Below are 17,095 nucleotides of genomic sequence, written 5' to 3' on the forward strand. Positions count from 1 at the left end.
ATACGCCCAATCAAGTAATGAAATCTGGATTAGATGGCTCCTTTCTAAATTGGGCCTAAACTAGTCTCTGTTTCTTATTAGTAAGTGCAAGTATATGCACGTATCATTTCAAAGCCCAGTTTCCACTAGTTAAGTATAATATAATAAAATGTAAAAGAACCAAAAACAACAGTTAAGATTAATCGATCAGATCAAATTTTAAGGCATTCAATTCCTCCTATTCTTATAGGAAGACAACAAAACGAGGGATCACCAATCAAGTTGTAAGTTGTAACTTAACTGAATACCTCACTCTCTCAAACTATAGAACAAAAACAACTTGTAACTTCAACCCTTGCACAATTGCCAACTTTTTTCATCAAGGTTCTTTTTTCTACTTCTTGATCGCTGCACAACCAACAGAACTTTATTTACATTCATAAACTTCTTTCTCCTCTTTTACTTCTTTTTCTTTTATTGTCTTTTCTTCATCGCTATGCTTTTGTGCATTGGTTCACGGGATTTTGTTTTTCTTGAAGTCATAGTTTATGGTTTGTTGTTCTTGGATTAGTTTTTCTGTTTTGGTTTGATCAAGATGTGAACTGGGTTTCGTTGAGGTCCACTGATATGCTGACTTGTATATTGTTTCGTGAATATATGCAGATTGTTCGCGATCTTGCGGGTTTAGCTCCTTTGATTTGGCGATCATGGTATGTTACCATTTTATCGTTGCACTTCGTTTTAGTTTGTGCTTGTTGAAGTAAGAATTTGTGGACCAAAGTTCCAATGTCAATATGATAAGAATTTTCCTGATTGTATTCTTGATCGGTGTGATTGTTGAGCATGATTAAGAGTTGGTTTACTTGCTTGAAATAGATAGGTGGATCACAACTCATGATCTTGCTCATTACAGTATGATGAAAAGCTTTACCATATATGTCTAATTTCATTGATGCCTTTGGCTCAGGCTTTAATTTTTAATTATGATATGGTAACGTGTGCTTGTTCACTCTTTCTCATCATGTGTGTTATGATTTTAGGCTCAGGAAAACAACCAGATTTCAACATTTGAACGTCATTATCGTTGCTATCCTGTTTCTTTCATTGATAAGGTAAGAGAACATGATTTTTTGTTTCTTTTCTTTCAATTCTGACCAAGAAAGGAGATTTATTGGTCAAGGCTTTGTTGATTCTCTCTGTGAAATAACCAAAGTTCTTCTAAATTAGATGAACTGCTACTAATCTTTTAGCTGCAAAACTTATTCATGTTTTATTTTTATAATTAGTTCATATGCCAGACTTCAACTAATGTAGGTTTTGACTAATTTTCTAATATTATTAGTTAATATCAATAAGTACTTCTTGCTTTCGCTTTTCCTTAGATTTTCTAAACACATCAGATTCTCAATGAATTCTAATTACTTTAAATTTTTGCAGCCGCAACTGGAAAAGGGTGATAAAAGTATGTTTTTAAGTTTTGTTAATTTTCTTTTTTCTTAGAAAAGAAAATCAAAGTTCTTTTTTTTTTTTCAAAGGATTTACTGATTATGTTGTTACTTCATACTTCCAGTTGTTATGCCAGCCTCAGCTCTTGATCGCCTTGGTAAGTATGGAGTTCCATTTTTGCATTATCTTCATTCATTCCATACCAACCGGATTTTTCAAATGCAATTTTTCTTAATTCCATTCAAGCTGAATGTTCAAATGCAGTTTTTGTTAATGTCAATGTCAATCTTTTTCTTCAGCTTCTTTACATATTGAGTACCCTATGTTGTTTGAGTTGAGTAATACTTCTGCTGGGCGGGTCACTCATTGTGGGGTCCTAGAGTTCATTGCTGATGAGGGTCTGATATACTTGCCATACTGGGTATGCTTTTGCTTTTCTATTTCCTTTCTGAGTATGGCTGCCTCCTTGTCAGGATCCTTTCTCTCTGTAGTGAAAAGAATGTGCTAGTGAAAATATGTACAAGCAATATTATCAGTTTCTAGGCTGCGTTGATATTATGCTACCTATTTGATTTGTTTTACGATTTCAGATGATGGAAAATTTGCTCCTTCAAGAGGGAGACATTGTGAAAGTAAGAAATACCAGTCTAGCAAAGGGATCTTATGTGAGGCTACAGCCCCATACCAAGGACTTCTTAGACATCTCCAATCCCAAAGCCATGTTTGTTAATCACCCTGGCATTTTTTTTCTATGAAGTACCTGCAAGAATGATTATTTTTTTCTATTTGTTTGTCAACATTCTTTCTTTATGTTCACTTGCAGCTTGGAGACTTCGTTAAGGAGCTACTCTTGCTTGACCACTGGTGATACCATCATGGTTCCTTATAACAATAAGAAGTATTATATTGATATAGTTGAAACAAAGCCCTCCTCCGCTGTCAGTATTATTGAAACAGACTGTGAGGTGGACTTTGCCCCTCCACTTGATTATAAAGAACCAGAAAAGCCTACATCATCTTCTCTGTCAAACAGGACACGACCTGAAGGTATCTTTCCCGGAAAAAAAAATGTTGCATTTGATATTTAAATTCAAACTTAAGGTTCTGTGAATTTTGTTTGTAATAAAGAGTCCTCTTAACAGATGACCATAATCACAATCTTTCAGCTGAAGAAGAGCCAGCCAAAAAGATGGCAAAATTCAGCCCCTTTACTGGTTCAGGGAAACGCTTGGATGGCAAATCCTCAACACAGCCAGCTGCACACGCTTCCTCTTCCTTGCATAAACCACAGCAACCAAAAGCTGACAGTGAAACTAATGGTTCCAAGTCTAGTGCTTCATCACGTCAGCATTCAGGGAAACTCGTGTTTGGATCAAATGCAAACCATACCTCAAATGAAACTTCTAAGGTATGTGATATTTTACTAGTTTTCTTGGTATCAAAAGACTACATTACCTGATTTTAGAGCGCACAAACATGCACATATTCAGGACCAAACTAACTCAGGAGACTCCCACTGACCTAATGTATTGACTTTTTTTACTTAGGTTGCTTCTAAGAGCGAAAGCCAAGAGCCACCTAAGAAGATGGAAAAACCAAAGTTCCAAGCATTCACTGGGAAGAAATATTCACTGAAAGGTTGATTTTATTCGTGCTTTCTCAATATTTTATCCTCTCTTGGGTTAAATGTAAGGAGAATTTAATCATTTTGGAGACTAAAGAGCCCTGTAGAAGCAGTAAACTAAAGTTAATCATTTACGCAAGTATTATATAACGGATCACAGTTCTTTCATAAGTTGTCTGTGATCAGGTCATAATAGCCAATATCACTTGCCAAATGAAATGTACCCTCAAGCAGAGATTGCATATCTGTTTGGCACACTTTTGAAGTTCACTATTTCTATAAAACATACTAAAACATGCTGTTTTTGCAAGTTTCACTGAGAAACAGAAATCTTTCAGGGGGCAGGATATAAATACTAAAGTTACATATTAAATTACATTTAGATCTCCTGCTACAACAAATCGAAGGCAAAAGTGCCTCATTTACTAAATGACTAAAGGCAGAGCCTTCATTGATGTTTTGATAGTGAAATCTAAGCCTCCACAGGGGTAGCAACCTGTCCTGAATACACAACACTCTCAGACTTCTCATCAGCTTCCCAGAGCTCTGGCAATGCCTCCCTGATATTGTGGATGCTCTCTAGTGCAAAATCAACACCTTCAGCTCGATGAGGAGTTCCCACCTACACCCGTATGATAGATAACATTCTGACATCAGTTTAAACCAAAAAAATGGAGGTGATACAGAAAAACAAAAAACGATTAAGCACAATTATTATTTGTTTGAGATCACCAGCTTACCCACACCGTGTGAAGGCCCATTTTTTTACCAGTCTGTAAATTTCTAACGCTGTCATCAAAAAACAACTGCGATACAATACACATTATGTCAATGGAAAATATTGAATGGCTAAACCACAAATGTCTTATTGTTTGTGATGAACAAAACAAAAGCATGCGTTTTCAGAATTAAGCAGGTACTGATAATGTTAATTCAATCTATTATGTAGAAAGAGCAATAAGCAAATTACCGTTTTATGAGGATTGATATTGGCAATCTCAAAAACTTGTTCAAATGATTGTTCAAATGGTTTGCAGATAACTGGAGTCCTAGGAAGTTCCAAATCAGCATTGGGACGTAAAGAATATTCATTGATGTCAAATATTTCTCTTAATTCAGACATATTCTCATTTACAGAAACAGTGCCTTTGTCGGTGGGATTCAAAGTTTCAAAGCATATTATCCTTTCAAAGCAATCCTCCAAACCAAGCCTGTTAAGCACTTTGCTGGCATGATTTCTATCTGCATTGGTGAAAATCTAGAAACAAGAACAGAAAGTTACCATGATAAAAAAGAAAAGCAAACAAGTTGTGTATCGATGCAACAAAGAATGAAAACTTACAACTTTCCTAATAGGCAGACTAAGTAACAGATTCCTTAAAACAGGGTCAGGTTTTAGCAAACTGTAGGGCAATCTCCCATGAACAAAACTGTAAAACAAGGAGAACTTTATTCTATATGGTGTACATCAACTTCACAAACAGCACAAAGGAAAAATGAGTACCTGTGGAATTCATCATAGTCGAAGTTATAGCCGATTGCCTAAAAGAAAACCATGTTAACAAAATTACTTGTCAACATGCTGAAGTTCGCTCAGAAAAAAAAAAAAGAAATGATTACCAATATCATACCCTAAGACCAGCCATTGTTGTCCCATAGAGTTTATACAAGGAAATACACAATTCAGAAACTTTATCCTCCTCAAAGCCAAGCTTCTGGATCATATATTCTACCAATAAAAAAAATATGGAAAAGTAAAATAACTGCTCTTGACATTTTTATTAAGAAAATGAACCATTTGCAGAGAAATTGAAATCAAACTGCCATGTATTCAATACCTCGAATATTCTTGGTGACTTCCAAAGATAAACCAGAACTCAGCGGATAAAGCGTGTCATCAATATCTGGAAATTACACAAAACAAGCTAAAACGTTAGTGTCAGTAACATTTAAATTAAAGCATTAAAGGGATTCCCAAAATGCAAATCAAAACTTACCAAATAGGAGACAGTCATATTTTTGGTTTAAAGCCTGATTGTCGTCATTGTTGTATTCCATCTTGAAAGAAATCACTTGACAGAAACCAAAAGAAAAGCACACAATAAACATTTCAGGCATCAATTGAGGTTCGAGACTTAAATTTCCGACAACGGAATAGATAAGAGAAATGGCAAAGGTTTGCAAGCGAAGCAAGAAATGATCAATGAAATTAATAAAAAATCGCAAGAATAACCTTAAAACAACACGCCAATCAACAAAAGAAAAGTTGTAAATATGAAATCCGACATATATTCAAAACTTGATCCCTGAAACAAAAGACAATGAGCGTCCTATAACATGGAAGAAGATGAAACCACAAACCCAAGTGCATTCATCAAACAACCCGTAAATAAAAGCATCACAAATCTAAAATATTCAATCTTCAAAACTAACCCAAAAAAAAAAAGCGAGACCGAATGCGTGTAGATGAAAGCAGTAAAAGCCGTCCCATAAAAAAAAAAAAAAACTAAAAATGAGCATTACCAGATCTAAAGTTAGCAATGCGTTATTGGAGAGCGAGCGACGAGAGCAATGGGAAGAAATAAAAGGGTTTTTGGTGATTGTTTGAGAAGAAGGAAAGCTATCGAGCCCATTGCCCAAATTTAAAGAGACAGTTTCCATGTTTTTAATTGGTTGCAATCCTGGAAAGAAACTGAAAAGTAGGAAGGAGGCACATGACGTGGTCGACTTGAGTTGTGACACGTGGGGTCGTGTCTTTAAACTGAGCGTTTGCACACACGGTTAGCCACATCTGCAAACCATAACCAGTGACGTAAGATACGTCCACAGGAATTGGAGTTTGACTTTGACGAGGAAGAATTTTCTAGATAAATGGCGGTTAACTTGTAAATAAGGTATAATGTAAGCGTGTTTAGTTATTAAGGAAAAGATTATTTATAAATATAATAAATATTTTTTTTATAGAAAAAATATAAATATAACATATTGATAGCCATAAGATTGAAGATAAGGTTGGTTTGTTTGGTACGCGCTTGCCATCCTGTCATGTCTACCATTAATTAGCAAGCTCTGCTCCTCAGAAATTTTATGTGGAAGGGGAGACATTTCACGTGGATTTTTTACATCCACTCTTCCAAATAAATACTGTAAAGGCGGTTTAATTTGAATAATTTTTTATTATTATAATAAAAAAATCTTAAAAATAATATATTAAAAAAATTATTAAGTATAAATAATTATTATATTTGATAAATTTTGATAAGTATAAATAATTATTATGTTTGATTAAAAATAATAAAAAAATACTAATAAATTATTTTATTTAAATGTTTTTTAATATAATTATTTTTAAATATTTTTTATATTATAATTATATTAATTAAAAATAAATTTATTTTTATCATAAAATTAATAAATAATAATATAATTATAATAAAATCAAAATTATTTTGATAATCTTTTAATACTTAAGGTGATACCATTTATATTATCTGTTACGTTAATATTGATAATAGAATATTATCATAATATTTTATTATTAACAAATTAATTAAAAAAATATAAATAATAAAAAATAGATTATCAAATAATCTTTAAATTTTTAAAACCAAATAACTGTTAAATGTCTAAAAAAAAACACTTTTAAAGCATGAATCTATAATTTTTTTATAAAATGGTTGAATTTTATTTTTATTAAAATAATCAAAATTTTAATTTTTTAATTAAAAGAATCACATTTTTATAATTTTTTTACAAAAATCAATTTTTTATATATTTTTAATTAAAATTATCCAACATGATCTCTTTGTGTTTTTGTCTAGATATTAGTTTTTGCTTGCTTTTGGGTCTTCGTAGGAGTGTTTTCATGGCTGTCGGTGCAAAATTTAGAAGTTAATTATTCTGAAAAAAAAAATTCAGGCTAAACTTTAATTTGGGGAATAAGTAAAAGATTTTAATGCTAAACTTAAGACAAATTTTATCAGGCCCTTATCTTTTGACTGTCGAGAGAAAAAGATGCGAAAGTCTGCTGGTGTTGGAGCCTTAATGGTTGCGAGAAAAAATGTGGAAGTCGAAAAGGCAACGCTTATGGAGTTGAGAGAAAAAATGACGTGGAGGTGGTGGTGGAGACGAGAGAGAGGCGTTCTGAAGTTGGCTGTGGGGGTGATTGCTTTGGGTTTTTCGCTGCAACAATGCATTGTCGTGTTTTGGCTCATGAGTTTGAGTTTGAGCTGAAAACTGAACAATTGAAAGCATTGTCGATTAAATTTACCCAGATCACCATCACTGAGTTATTGAAGTTTGCATACAGTAACTACATCGCAAGTCAAGTCATATATGGATCCCAAGACATAAATTAACTGTTGTTATGTTGGGAAAGGTTGTGTAGTCTTAAAGCTATTAGCTTCAAGCATTTAAACCAATTTTGTTATGTTTATTTTTTCTTCTGTGTCAATCAAAGTCTATCGTTTCTTGGCAAAGGGATTGTTTGATAAAGGGTCCATCTGGTGCTGTTGTTTAGCAGATGCATTATTAATAAATCTGCCATGGCATAATGTGTTTGTATATAGGCAGCCCATGTTAGCTCTAGGTGGAGATTGTTTGAGAAGACTACCAGAACAAATATTAAACACTGATCTAAATTCACATTTAATGAGATTTTATTGAAGTTCATATTTAAAGACATCCACAAAATTTACACTAAGCTGTAACAGTGGTCTCAATAGCAACCTTTCCTCCTGAATACTTGATGCTTTTGGACTTGTTATTGGCTTCCCATAGCTCTGGCAATGCTTCTCTGATATTGTGAATGCTCTCCAAGGCATAATCAGAACTGTTTGTTCTATGTGAAGTGCCCACCTGGTACAATTGGGCAATGAATATTCAATTAATTACTCCAAACAAGTTTGTCAGCAATCGGAAACTTTTCTTGCTAGTTGTTGTATGTCAAATATTTATCAGCTTACCAAAACTGTATGGAGGCCAACACTTTTTCCTGTCTCTATATTGCGGATGCTATCATCAAAAAACAGCTGAAAAATCAAGAAATGTTTTAGTAAAAGCAAGATTAAAACTCAAAGTTATATCAAGATGAAAAGAGTTTATTTTCTTACTGTTTTTTCAGGGTTGATGTTAGCTATCTTGAAAGCTTGTTCAAATGCACCTGGGAATGGTTTACAAACAATTGGAGTCTTTGGAAGTGCTGAAAAATCATCGGCGGCACCAAGAATTTCAGCATCAAAATCATTGGTTTTGTTAGTGGGATTTAGGCTCTCAAAATTTACAATCCCATCAAAACAATCCTCCAATCCAAGCTTGCAAAGAACTTTACCCACATGAACCTCATCAGCATTTGAGAAAATCTGTCAGAAGGAAATCAAACACGATTACCCAACAAACATTTTAACTGCCCAATTGGCTTGTCAATCAGATAAGAGGAACATAAACTTACAACTTTACGAATAGGCAGGCTAAGTAGAAGATGCCTTAGAACAGGATCAGGTTTCAGGTTATCATAGGGTAATCTCCAATGAACATAGCTGCAAAAGCAAGAAGTATCATATCATATATATATAACATGTTTGATATTGTGAAGGAGATGAATTAGGAAGGAAGAAAATCATACCTGTGATAATCATCATTGTCAAAATCATAGCCAATAGCCTACAAAGTCAGGGAAATTAACAATAGTTATATCAGTAAGGGTAAATATAACCATTGTTGTTCTGTAATGAGATATCAAAAAGATATTAACTTTGAGTGTACCTTGAGACCAGCCATAGATGTCCCATAATTTTTGTACAGAACCCGGTTTACCTCAGAAACTTTACTTTCCTCTATGCCAAGTGTTTGAATCATGTACTCTGAACAAGAGAATTTTCATTAGATGATCGACTAAACAGTGAGCTTGAAGAAGAAATATATAACAGAGACTAGAAGGTCATGAGTGTATGCTTTAACCTTCGATATTCTTGGTGCACTGTTTTGATAAACCAGAACTCAGAGGATAAAGGGTGTCATCTACATCTGACAACAAATATATTTCCATTTGTCATGAACTAAACTATCTATTTCTGGAAATTAAAAAGATTGAAAGATTACTTACCAAAGAGAAGACACTCAAATTTTGCCTTGAGAGGAGCCTGCTGATCATATGGATTTTCGTATGCCATTTTGAACTGTAAAACTGGAAAAAGAAAACGAATAAGAATGTTTACTGAATCCATGGTCATGAGATCAACCAGATCAAAGTGGGAAAAAACTAGAAGGAAAATTGAAGTTGCAGTCATTATTAGCTTAGAGATGATTAATATTTGCTATTTAGACAATGGTGTATAAGGAAGCACGAACCAACCTCAAAAATATTAAATTAACACCTTAATTACAATGTAAATGAGAAAAATTTAGAGGAGCTACAAGAATTGTGACCAACTATGAGACAGAAACAGAGGGAAATGAACAACTTAAATAGGGAAGCCAGGTTGATATGGAAAGAGACAGGAAGCTGACACATAATTTTGAATATTGACTATGAGGACTCAAGGGCACCATTGGAAGGGAGATTTTTTTATTTATGAGTCATATTTTTAATTTCAGAATTCAGATGGGTCAGTCTCGCATCAAATTAGTTAAGGCACTGTTTAAATAAAAAAATAAAATAGAAGGATTCATATTCACATGGTCATAGTTTATTTTCCAGAAGGGTTATAAACTCGTTCAAAATAACGGGAATCGTGTTGACATACCAATAATTGGACCTTAAACAATTGTCTGAGTAGTGGGAAAGCTTGGAGGAAGAAATTTTGATGAACAAAAGCCTAAACAGGTTTATCAAACACTTTGAATTTATTAGCAAGAATGACAGGTAGGTTTCAGTCTTACCAATAAAGTAGTGACATTCACAGTCGTAATTGACCAGGTAAGATCATTGGTGACGCCTGCCTGCCTGCCTGCCTGCCTGCCTGCCTGCCTGCCTCAACAGTTTTTTAATTTTGTTTAGGGTGATCAATAAGAAATTTATTAGATGGGTAAGAGACCCTGTTCTTTCATAAAAACCTACAAACATCTTTTGTGAAATTATGAGAACATAATCCTCGAACCAATCCTACGTTATCGTTTTGGTAATCTATAATTTCATTGTTTCAGTTGCATATCCAAATCCCGCTTGAAATTTGATTGCCCTTGGACTGAAGAAAAACACAATCAACATGCCATGAATGACTCAAATTTTCAACATTTCTTCTCCAATCGTGTTCTCTACATTTTCAAAGAATTCTCTGTAACTTCATCAGAAGAACCAAGTTTGCCTCCCCTAAGAAGGGGCAAATATTATTCAACCATCAATAAACCAATCTATGTGCCCACCAAAACATTTGAATTTATTTGTCAAAAAATCTTCTCCAGGAAAATAAACACTATATTCATGAATAAAAATTACATGAGTTAAAAATTCACCAAAGGGTTAAGTAGAATACAAATATACCCCCCAGTTTCTATGCTGGGGAAACCTGAGGCTCCAGAGGTGCAGCTCCATCCTCCACACCTCCACTCTCTGGTGCCTGTGAACTCTGCTCTTCCTCTTGAAAACCTAGCTTGAATCTATCATAATTTGTCAGCTCACTGGATTTGAATGGCCGCTCACCCAGAACTCTAACCAAATCATCTTGGTGGAGAACTTCCTTTTCCAGTAATAACTCAGCAATCTGCGCCACTTGCTCCTTGTGTTCTGTTATAACTTCAACCGTTCGTGTATATGCCTTGCCCACCCATTCTCGCACTTCACCGTCTATAATTGCCCCAGTCTTGCTGCTGTAGGGCTTTGACATCTCAAATGTGTCTTCCCTCTGTGGGAAAGAGAGAAGACCCACCTTATCACTAAAGCCATACACTGCAACTTGGGCATATGTCATTTTTGTCACCTTCTCCAAGTCATTCTGTGCTCCAGTTGAGATTTTCCCCAACAAAACCTGAAATCATTAAACATAAGAAAATTTTATTTCATATCACAATATCAATACTAAAAGAATTAGACTAGGTCAGTCTTTTTGATTCTTAAATTTAAACCTTTTTCATAATTTCATTATTCCTTCCCCTTCCCACTTTATCAGTTGGAAGTTGGAGCAATCAGTGCAGAGGAATAAGCAATAGAATCACAGTCACCATTACACAGATATTTTATCATTCATCCCATCAAATAACTTTGACACGGGAAAATTCATACTCACCTCTTCAGCTGCTCGACCACCTAGTGTCATGCAAGTCATATCAAAAAGCTGCTCCTTTGTCAGAAGAAGGTTTTCATTTGGAACATACTGGGCAAATCCAAGTGCTGCCGTACCACGAGGAACAATTGTCACTTTCAACAAAGGTTCTGCATGTTCCAAGAACCAGCCAGCAACAGCATGGCCTGATTCATGGAAAGCAACAGTCCGGCGTTCCTGCCTGCTTATCACCTGTCCAAAGACAGTCTATTAGTAACTTTACAATGAAAAAGAAATTAATGAAAAGAAAAATAAGTCACTGGGGAAAAGATAAAAAGGTTATCCGCAGGCTGCAGCATACAGGAAGCCCTATGGCATTGAAGAATATACACTGCAACACAGCTCAAAGAATAACAAGCTAATTCAAAGATTGGTTACCTTATTTTTCTTCTCAAGACCACCAATGACCCTATCTATAGCAGCCTCAAAATGATCCATTGTGACCTGTGCACTTTCACCCCTTGCAGCAATCAATGCAGCTTCATTACAAACATTTGCAATGTCGGCTCCAGCGAATCCAGGAGTAAGTGCAGCAAGTCTTTGAGAGTAATACGATGGCTCACGATCAAGTTTGATCTTTTTCAAGTAAATCTGAAATATCTGCTCACGGCCTTTGATATCAGGTTTATCAATGGAAATTTGGCGATCAAAACGACCAGGCCTCAATAGAGCTTTGTCTAAAATATCAGGCCTGTTAGTGCCGGCAATGACAACAACTCCAGAAGTAGTCCCAAAGCCATCCATCTCTACCAGCAACTGATTGAGAGTGCTTTCACGCTCATCATTGGAACCTGAGAAGCCTCCACGCCCCCTTGCTCGACCAATAGCATCAATCTCATCAATAAAAATTATACTAGGAGCACACTGCCTTGCTTCTTGAAACAAGTTTCTAACCCTAGATGGTCCAACACCAACAAACATCTCCATGAAATCTGAACCAGATATTGACAGAAAAGGCACACCAGACTCCCCTGCAGTTGCTTTTGCAAGAAGGGTTTTACCTGTCCCCGGAGGGCCTACCAAAAGTGCACCTTTTGGAATTTTTGCTCCAAGTTCCTCATACTTCTTGGGGTTCTTAAGGAAGTGCACGAACTCCATGATTTCTTGCTTTGCCTCATCACAGCCAGCAACATCTTTGAAATAGACCTGGCAGATTCCACTTTATAAATAACAATAGGATACAAAATTTTAACAGTTTGCTTGCTATGGAATGAATTTAAAAGTTTCATTGATATTGGTTAAAAATAGGAGGAAAAAATGGCTTTAGAAAAAAATTGCAGAAAAAGGTAAGCACCATAAATATTTGAGGAACAAAGGACTAACCTTATTCTTGGAATTTTTATCTACTTTTGTTACATGGGCTTTCCCTATGTTAAATATTCCACGGGCCCCCCTTCCACCACCACCACCAACACCAAATCCACTTTGCATTCTTCGCCCCATGAACATGAGAGTTCCCAAAAGCAAGAGTGTTGGTGCAAACCGCAGCAATTCTTGGTACCAAACCATTTCAGAGACATAAGTAACAGGTACATAATCATGAGGGTCTATCCCCAGTGCTTCCTGGGCTTCTTCTAGCTTCTCCTCAAAAGACTCAACACTGCCAATATTGAAGTAGTATTTATACTGACCACCATGTCCTTTAGCAGTAGCACCACTGACAGGACCTTGGAAATCATCTACACTAGTTTGATTGTGTGGGGAGCTCCTCACATATACCTTTGCAACTGATTTGTTAGAAACAACTATATGGTCCACTAAACCTGGTTCCAAAAGTTTGTTTTTGAACTCCTGGAAACTAATCTGGGAGGATAAAAATTAGAGCAAATAAGAAGAGAGTTATATATAGTTAAAAAGAAACAAAAAGATTCATCATATTCATGTCAGAAGCAGCCATACCAGAAACTTAAGGAAAATTTGTCTCACCCATCACTTCTGAACTAAAGATGTAATAAAATAATGCAAGGAAAGCTATTTATATTTTGTTTGGCCAAGGTTCTAACAGAAGTTCAAGTCACACGATCTAAGCACCCAAACATTGTCAACAAAATGGAAACACAGTGGAAAAACTTCCACACCAATAATGCCATAAAAGGATGTAAGAACAATATGTGTCCGGCCATTATGCTAGGAAAAATTGATAGAATAGTTCAATGGATAAAATTTTAATATGACCAGCAAGAAAAGGAGCCATTTTGTATTAAGACATGAATAAATAGAATAAAAATTAGAGTATCTATTTTTGCTTCTAATGGTTCAAAAGATGATTCAACATTTTCTGATTGTTTTAGCTTTCAAATTTAACCAATATATCGAGAACATGCGCATAGCTTCTCAAAAGATCACTTGAAACTTATCATATTAAAAATAAAAACTAAACGGATTAACCAAAATTTCTTGAAGGAATACTTAACCATCTTTACCTGCTGCTGTTCCTGGGGACCAAAAGAAAAGGAAGAAAGGAATAGCGCAATCATCAGTAAAGGAGTGATCAAATTTTGAAACTGCTTCATGAAAGTTTCTTGAAAATTTCCATGATCATCTGTATTTGAATCTTCTGAAATTAAAAACAGAATAAAGTAAGTAGAATATTGAAAGGTTTAACACATGGTCAACAGTAAATCCATGCACATGAAATATGCCTCCACAGGAGGAGAAGAAAAGTGCAGTTCCACTGTGAATTGTGCATGAGAAAAAGAAGAAAGGCAGGAGGCTTATCAGATTCTTCCCAGAAATGTCATATTTATTTTAGCAAGTAATATACAAATTCATGCAAAGGAGCAAATATTTGGGAGAGGATGTTTTCTGAGAAAAGTTTACATAAAAGGATGCTAGTATCATGCCACTGTAGCTTGTCCATGTACAGCCAAACCAAAACCTCAAAAGACAAATTTGTCCCAGTTCCTCCCGCGCCATCAATTGGCTTATATAACAAATTAAGTAAAAATAGTTTTACAATAAATCTTCAACAACCACTCTCCCCTCCCACTTCAGTACATTAAAACCAAGCCTAACCCTTAGCAGATTAAGGTACACACATTACCCTTTTCCAAGTTCCAGATTGAAATATGCCTAAAAATTAGGTGATGCTAGCCAGCCAATCAAGCACTCGGCACTTTACCCTAAAGAATGGAAAGTAGTTTGCTCACCTAGAAGTAGTGAACATCAACCAAAATATAACACCCACCCAAAGAATATAAAAAGACCATTTTATACTGTAAGCTATCTAAAACACACAATGAAAAGTCCTTTAGTAATACTTCAAAAATGCCAAAAGATTGCATGATAAATAGTTTCCTACATGTTATATTTAGCTTACAAGCAGATTCTTAGCCTATGCAACATGAACAATGTAATCGAATAATTGTGTAACATCGTCTGGATGTTCAGAACAATGTTTTATGCCAGCATTCTTTGCAAGCATAATACCAACAGAATTTAGATAGTTCTAATTAAAAATGACAAAGGGTCTAAAGTGCCAGTAAAAAAAAAGTTGAAAAGTGAGTGGTGGTCACCTTTGGACTCGGATTTCTGTTCATTTCCTTTTGGTATTTCCTTCTTCTCCTTTGGGTAGAAATTCTCATAATCTGCAAATACAAAGCAAAGGTGGGTACAGCATAACCAAATTTTAAAATGTAATCAACAAAACAAAATGAAAGAAACCTAATTACCTAAACAAAGTTATTTAGCTTGGCAAGTTACTATCTTCTTCTTAAATTACATAAAAATCTGATTTTTTATGTTAAAAATATCAGAAAAGGTACCTTTATTTGCTTTCAACAGAATAAAAGATATTTTGCTTATAATCAAACATGATGGTTCTTAAATCTGAAAGTGCATTCAATAAAACACACATCTCTGCAACAACAAAACTTATCCCATTAAATCCCAATAGTTTGCAGGTTTGATTATCATTACTTAAGAAAACCGCCTAGATTTTAATCTTACTGTATCCAAAGAAAAAAAAAGTTTCGTAAGGAAAAAAAAAGTTTCGTACAGTTACCTATCGGAAATCAATAAAAGTACATTTTTTTTTCTCACTTCAAACACACAAAATTGTTTACATTCCGCTCCTAAATTTAATTAAACTACTTCTGATATTCTAATTAAACAATCGTCAGCTCTAAACAATAAAATACCGTAAAGACAACACATAAAATAATAATGTCATACTTTTCTTATTCTTCGGCGCTTCACTGGAGAAAAACCTGGGGATTCCAGGTCTAGAAAGAGCATGATTCAAATCTGACAAATACGACTCCTTTCGACCTCCTATTGCGGCTAAATATCCCCTCCAAAATTCTAATCTTCCATCCACTCCATCCGCAACACGTGGCACCCGTAGAATCCCGTCACACTCAATCAGCGATCTCCTTCCACCAGTACCGTACAGAAAATTCTATCAACTCAAAGTAAACCCAATATCAAAATGAAAATGATAGAAAAAAAAAAATATTTTTAATATAAACAAATGAAAAAAACTCACACTAGAACGAGATGATCGCGTGAAGGCACGGCTGAGCTTGGAAAAAATCATTATTAATACGAGTACTTGAAGATAGGGTTTTTAGTTTAGAGAATCTGCAGAGTTTTTTTTTTATTTTGTCCGATGACGATCAACCAAAGCAGGTAGTGTTTGGACGCGGGATAATAGTAATCGTATCTAAGAATAACTTAACTTGGCAGACAAGACATCTGATGGGAAGAGGAGAGCCATGGTTTGAAGTCTTTGTGATTGACGGTTAGGATTTTATGTTATTTTCATTGTAGCCCAATATCTACTTATCTGGAAAAAGGCAAAAAATAGTCTTTTATATATAATTCTATATATAAATAATGATATAATTTTAATTATTTCATCTTATCTATATAATTTTATATATAAATAATAATATATTTTTAATTATTTTATCATATTATAATATATCATTATTTGCTTATTTATAGAATTATATATATAATATTATTTGAAAGAATAATATATTAATTGTAATTTATTTATGAGCTTTTCATTTAGGGTAATTATGCCATCAAAATAAATTTAATTTTATTATGACTGAGTAATGTTATATGTATTTATTTTTTATATATAATTTATGTATATAGAAGGTATGTCATTATGTGATTAGATGATTTTAAATTATATATTATCATAAAATAAAATAATATTTAATTATATAATGATACATTATTTATATATATAAATTGTGTAGGTCAAAGATCTATTTCCTACTCAAGTTTAGGTACATTTTCAAGGTCACATCTGTAAGGTTTGAAAAGTCAAAAGTTATACCCATCTGTTTAAAATCTAAATTAGGGTTAAGGTTAAAATTATAATTTAACAAAAACAATTAAAAAACTAAAGTTTTATTACCTTTATCCCTCTAGTTTAAAAATCTCACAATTCCTCTTTTATTCAAATTTGAAAAATCAATATTTTTCCTATAGGATTTGCAAATCATTGTCGAAGATGGTAACATTCATCATCTTCGGCTGCATTGGCTCTCCCTAGTAGTTTATCTCTCCTTGTCGATCCAATCTCAAGTATTAGAGAACCCAATTTTCTCTGACGAAGATTAAATCGTTTTCGTCTTCTTTCGAGATGAAGACAACTACCGGAGGTCTCAGAAAGCCATGTAATCTTTGTTTAAGACCTTCGATAGTCGTCTTCATCTCAGACAAAAACGAATTCATTTTCGTTCGAGATGAAGACACTCCGATGAAGACGATTTCATCTTCGTCAGAAAAAATCAGGTTCTTTGGTACTTGCGATTTGATCGGCAGGGAG

The 17,095-nt window shown here is 34.3% G+C and overlaps 4 protein-coding genes across 6 annotated transcripts; 1 reads left to right on the forward strand and 3 right to left on the reverse strand.

Annotated features, from left to right (window-relative positions):
• The first annotated feature begins 156 nt into the window (after positions 1 to 156).
• Positions 157 to 3,220, forward strand: LOC123209335 (ubiquitin fusion degradation protein 1 homolog). Of its 2 annotated transcripts, none has more exons than XM_044627323.1 (10): positions 157 to 263; positions 643 to 689; positions 1,020 to 1,091; positions 1,417 to 1,441; positions 1,550 to 1,582; positions 1,725 to 1,846; positions 2,016 to 2,146; positions 2,249 to 2,472; positions 2,568 to 2,833; positions 2,973 to 3,220. In XM_044627323.1, the coding sequence occupies exons 2-10, from the start codon at positions 687 to 689 to the stop codon at positions 3,066 to 3,068; spliced, it is 972 nt and encodes a 323-aa protein (XP_044483258.1). In that variant the 5' UTR covers positions 157 to 263; positions 643 to 686; the 3' UTR covers positions 3,069 to 3,220. The 2 variants fall into 2 exon arrangements, with proteins under 2 accessions (XP_044483258.1, XP_044483257.1); XM_044627322.1 differs by lacking the exon at positions 157 to 263 and adding an exon at positions 381 to 530 and having other exon boundaries at positions 2,592 to 2,833.
• A 75-nt stretch (positions 3,221 to 3,295) lies between these two features.
• Positions 3,296 to 5,721, reverse strand: LOC123209336 (uncharacterized protein C24B11.05-like). The gene is made up of 9 exons (XM_044627325.1): positions 5,573 to 5,721; positions 5,047 to 5,121; positions 4,888 to 4,953; positions 4,681 to 4,778; positions 4,554 to 4,591; positions 4,392 to 4,479; positions 4,020 to 4,307; positions 3,790 to 3,855; positions 3,296 to 3,671 (listed from the first exon to the last, which is right to left on the reverse strand). Exons 2-9 carry the CDS (start codon positions 5,105 to 5,107, stop codon positions 3,522 to 3,524), a joined length of 855 nt encoding a protein of 284 aa, XP_044483260.1. The 5' UTR covers positions 5,108 to 5,121; positions 5,573 to 5,721; the 3' UTR covers positions 3,296 to 3,521.
• Positions 5,722 to 7,685: 1,964 nt separating this feature from the next.
• On the reverse strand, positions 7,686 to 9,529 carry LOC123204506 (suppressor of disruption of TFIIS-like). Its single transcript, XM_044621198.1, has 9 exons — positions 9,402 to 9,529; positions 9,153 to 9,233; positions 9,008 to 9,073; positions 8,813 to 8,910; positions 8,673 to 8,710; positions 8,499 to 8,586; positions 8,161 to 8,409; positions 8,014 to 8,079; positions 7,686 to 7,906 (listed from the first exon to the last, which is right to left on the reverse strand). Exons 2-9 carry the CDS (start codon positions 9,217 to 9,219, stop codon positions 7,748 to 7,750), a joined length of 831 nt encoding a protein of 276 aa, XP_044477133.1. The 5' UTR covers positions 9,220 to 9,233; positions 9,402 to 9,529; the 3' UTR covers positions 7,686 to 7,747.
• Positions 9,530 to 10,404: 875 nt separating this feature from the next.
• Positions 10,405 to 15,994, reverse strand: LOC123209019 (ATP-dependent zinc metalloprotease FTSH 10, mitochondrial-like). Of its 2 annotated transcripts, none has more exons than XM_044626726.1 (8): positions 15,794 to 15,994; positions 15,481 to 15,706; positions 14,823 to 14,894; positions 13,731 to 13,861; positions 12,631 to 13,110; positions 11,686 to 12,453; positions 11,272 to 11,499; positions 10,405 to 11,013 (listed from the first exon to the last, which is right to left on the reverse strand). In XM_044626726.1, the coding sequence occupies exons 1-8, from the start codon at positions 15,842 to 15,844 to the stop codon at positions 10,540 to 10,542; spliced, it is 2,430 nt and encodes an 809-aa protein (XP_044482661.1). In that variant the 5' UTR covers positions 15,845 to 15,994; the 3' UTR covers positions 10,405 to 10,539. The 2 variants fall into 2 exon arrangements, with proteins under 2 accessions (XP_044482661.1, XP_044482660.1); XM_044626725.1 differs by having other exon boundaries at positions 13,731 to 13,864; positions 15,794 to 15,993.
• Positions 15,995 to 17,095: the final 1,101 nt, after the last annotated feature.

This window comes from Mangifera indica, chromosome 2 (genome assembly GCF_011075055.1).
Source record: "Mangifera indica cultivar Alphonso chromosome 2, CATAS_Mindica_2.1, whole genome shotgun sequence".
NCBI classification, from domain to species: Eukaryota; Viridiplantae; Streptophyta; class Magnoliopsida; order Sapindales; family Anacardiaceae; genus Mangifera; species Mangifera indica.

What these genes read in the sequence shown, in the direction of transcription:
- LOC123209335 (XM_044627322.1), top strand. Translation starts at nt 476, where the DNA reads ATGCTTTTGTGCATTGGTTCACGGGATTTTGTTTTTCTTGAAGTCATA. An exon ending in CTGTTTCTTTCATTGATAAG is followed by an intron (nt 1,092 to 1,416) that starts GTAAGAGAACAT and finishes AAATTTTTGCAG; the next exon opens with CCGCAACTGGAAAAGGGTGA. An exon ending in ATCTCCAATCCCAAAGCCAT is followed by an intron (nt 2,147 to 2,248) that starts GTTTGTTAATCA and finishes GTTCACTTGCAG; the next exon opens with CTTGGAGACTTCGTTAAGGA.
- LOC123209336 (XM_044627325.1), bottom strand. Translation starts at nt 5,107, where the DNA reads ATGGAATACAACAATGACGACAATCAGGCTTTAAACCAAAAATATGAC. An exon ending in GTCTGCCTATTAGGAAAGTT is followed by an intron (nt 4,308 to 4,391) that starts GTAAGTTTTCAT and finishes TCTTGTTTCTAG; the next exon opens with ATTTTCACCAATGCAGATAG. An exon ending in TGGGCCTTCACACGGTGTGG is followed by an intron (nt 3,672 to 3,789) that starts GTAAGCTGGTGA and finishes ATACGGGTGTAG; the next exon opens with GTGGGAACTCCTCATCGAGC.
- LOC123204506 (XM_044621198.1), bottom strand. Translation starts at nt 9,219, where the DNA reads ATGGCATACGAAAATCCATATGATCAGCAGGCTCCTCTCAAGGCAAAA. An exon ending in ATTTGAGTGTCTTCTCTTTG is followed by an intron (nt 9,074 to 9,152) that starts GTAAGTAATCTT and finishes ATTTGTTGTCAG; the next exon opens with ATGTAGATGACACCCTTTAT. An exon ending in GACAATGATGATTATCACAG is followed by an intron (nt 8,587 to 8,672) that starts GTATGATTTTCT and finishes TTGCTTTTGCAG; the next exon opens with CTATGTTCATTGGAGATTAC.
- LOC123209019 (XM_044626725.1), bottom strand. Translation starts at nt 15,844, where the DNA reads ATGATTTTTTCCAAGCTCAGCCGTGCCTTCACGCGATCATCTCGTTCT. An exon ending in GTCCCCAGGAACAGCAGCAG is followed by an intron (nt 13,111 to 13,730) that starts GTAAAGATGGTT and finishes TTATCCTCCCAG; the next exon opens with ATTAGTTTCCAGGAGTTCAA. An exon ending in ATAAAAATTCCAAGAATAAG is followed by an intron (nt 12,454 to 12,630) that starts GTTAGTCCTTTG and finishes GGAATCTGCCAG; the next exon opens with GTCTATTTCAAAGATGTTGC.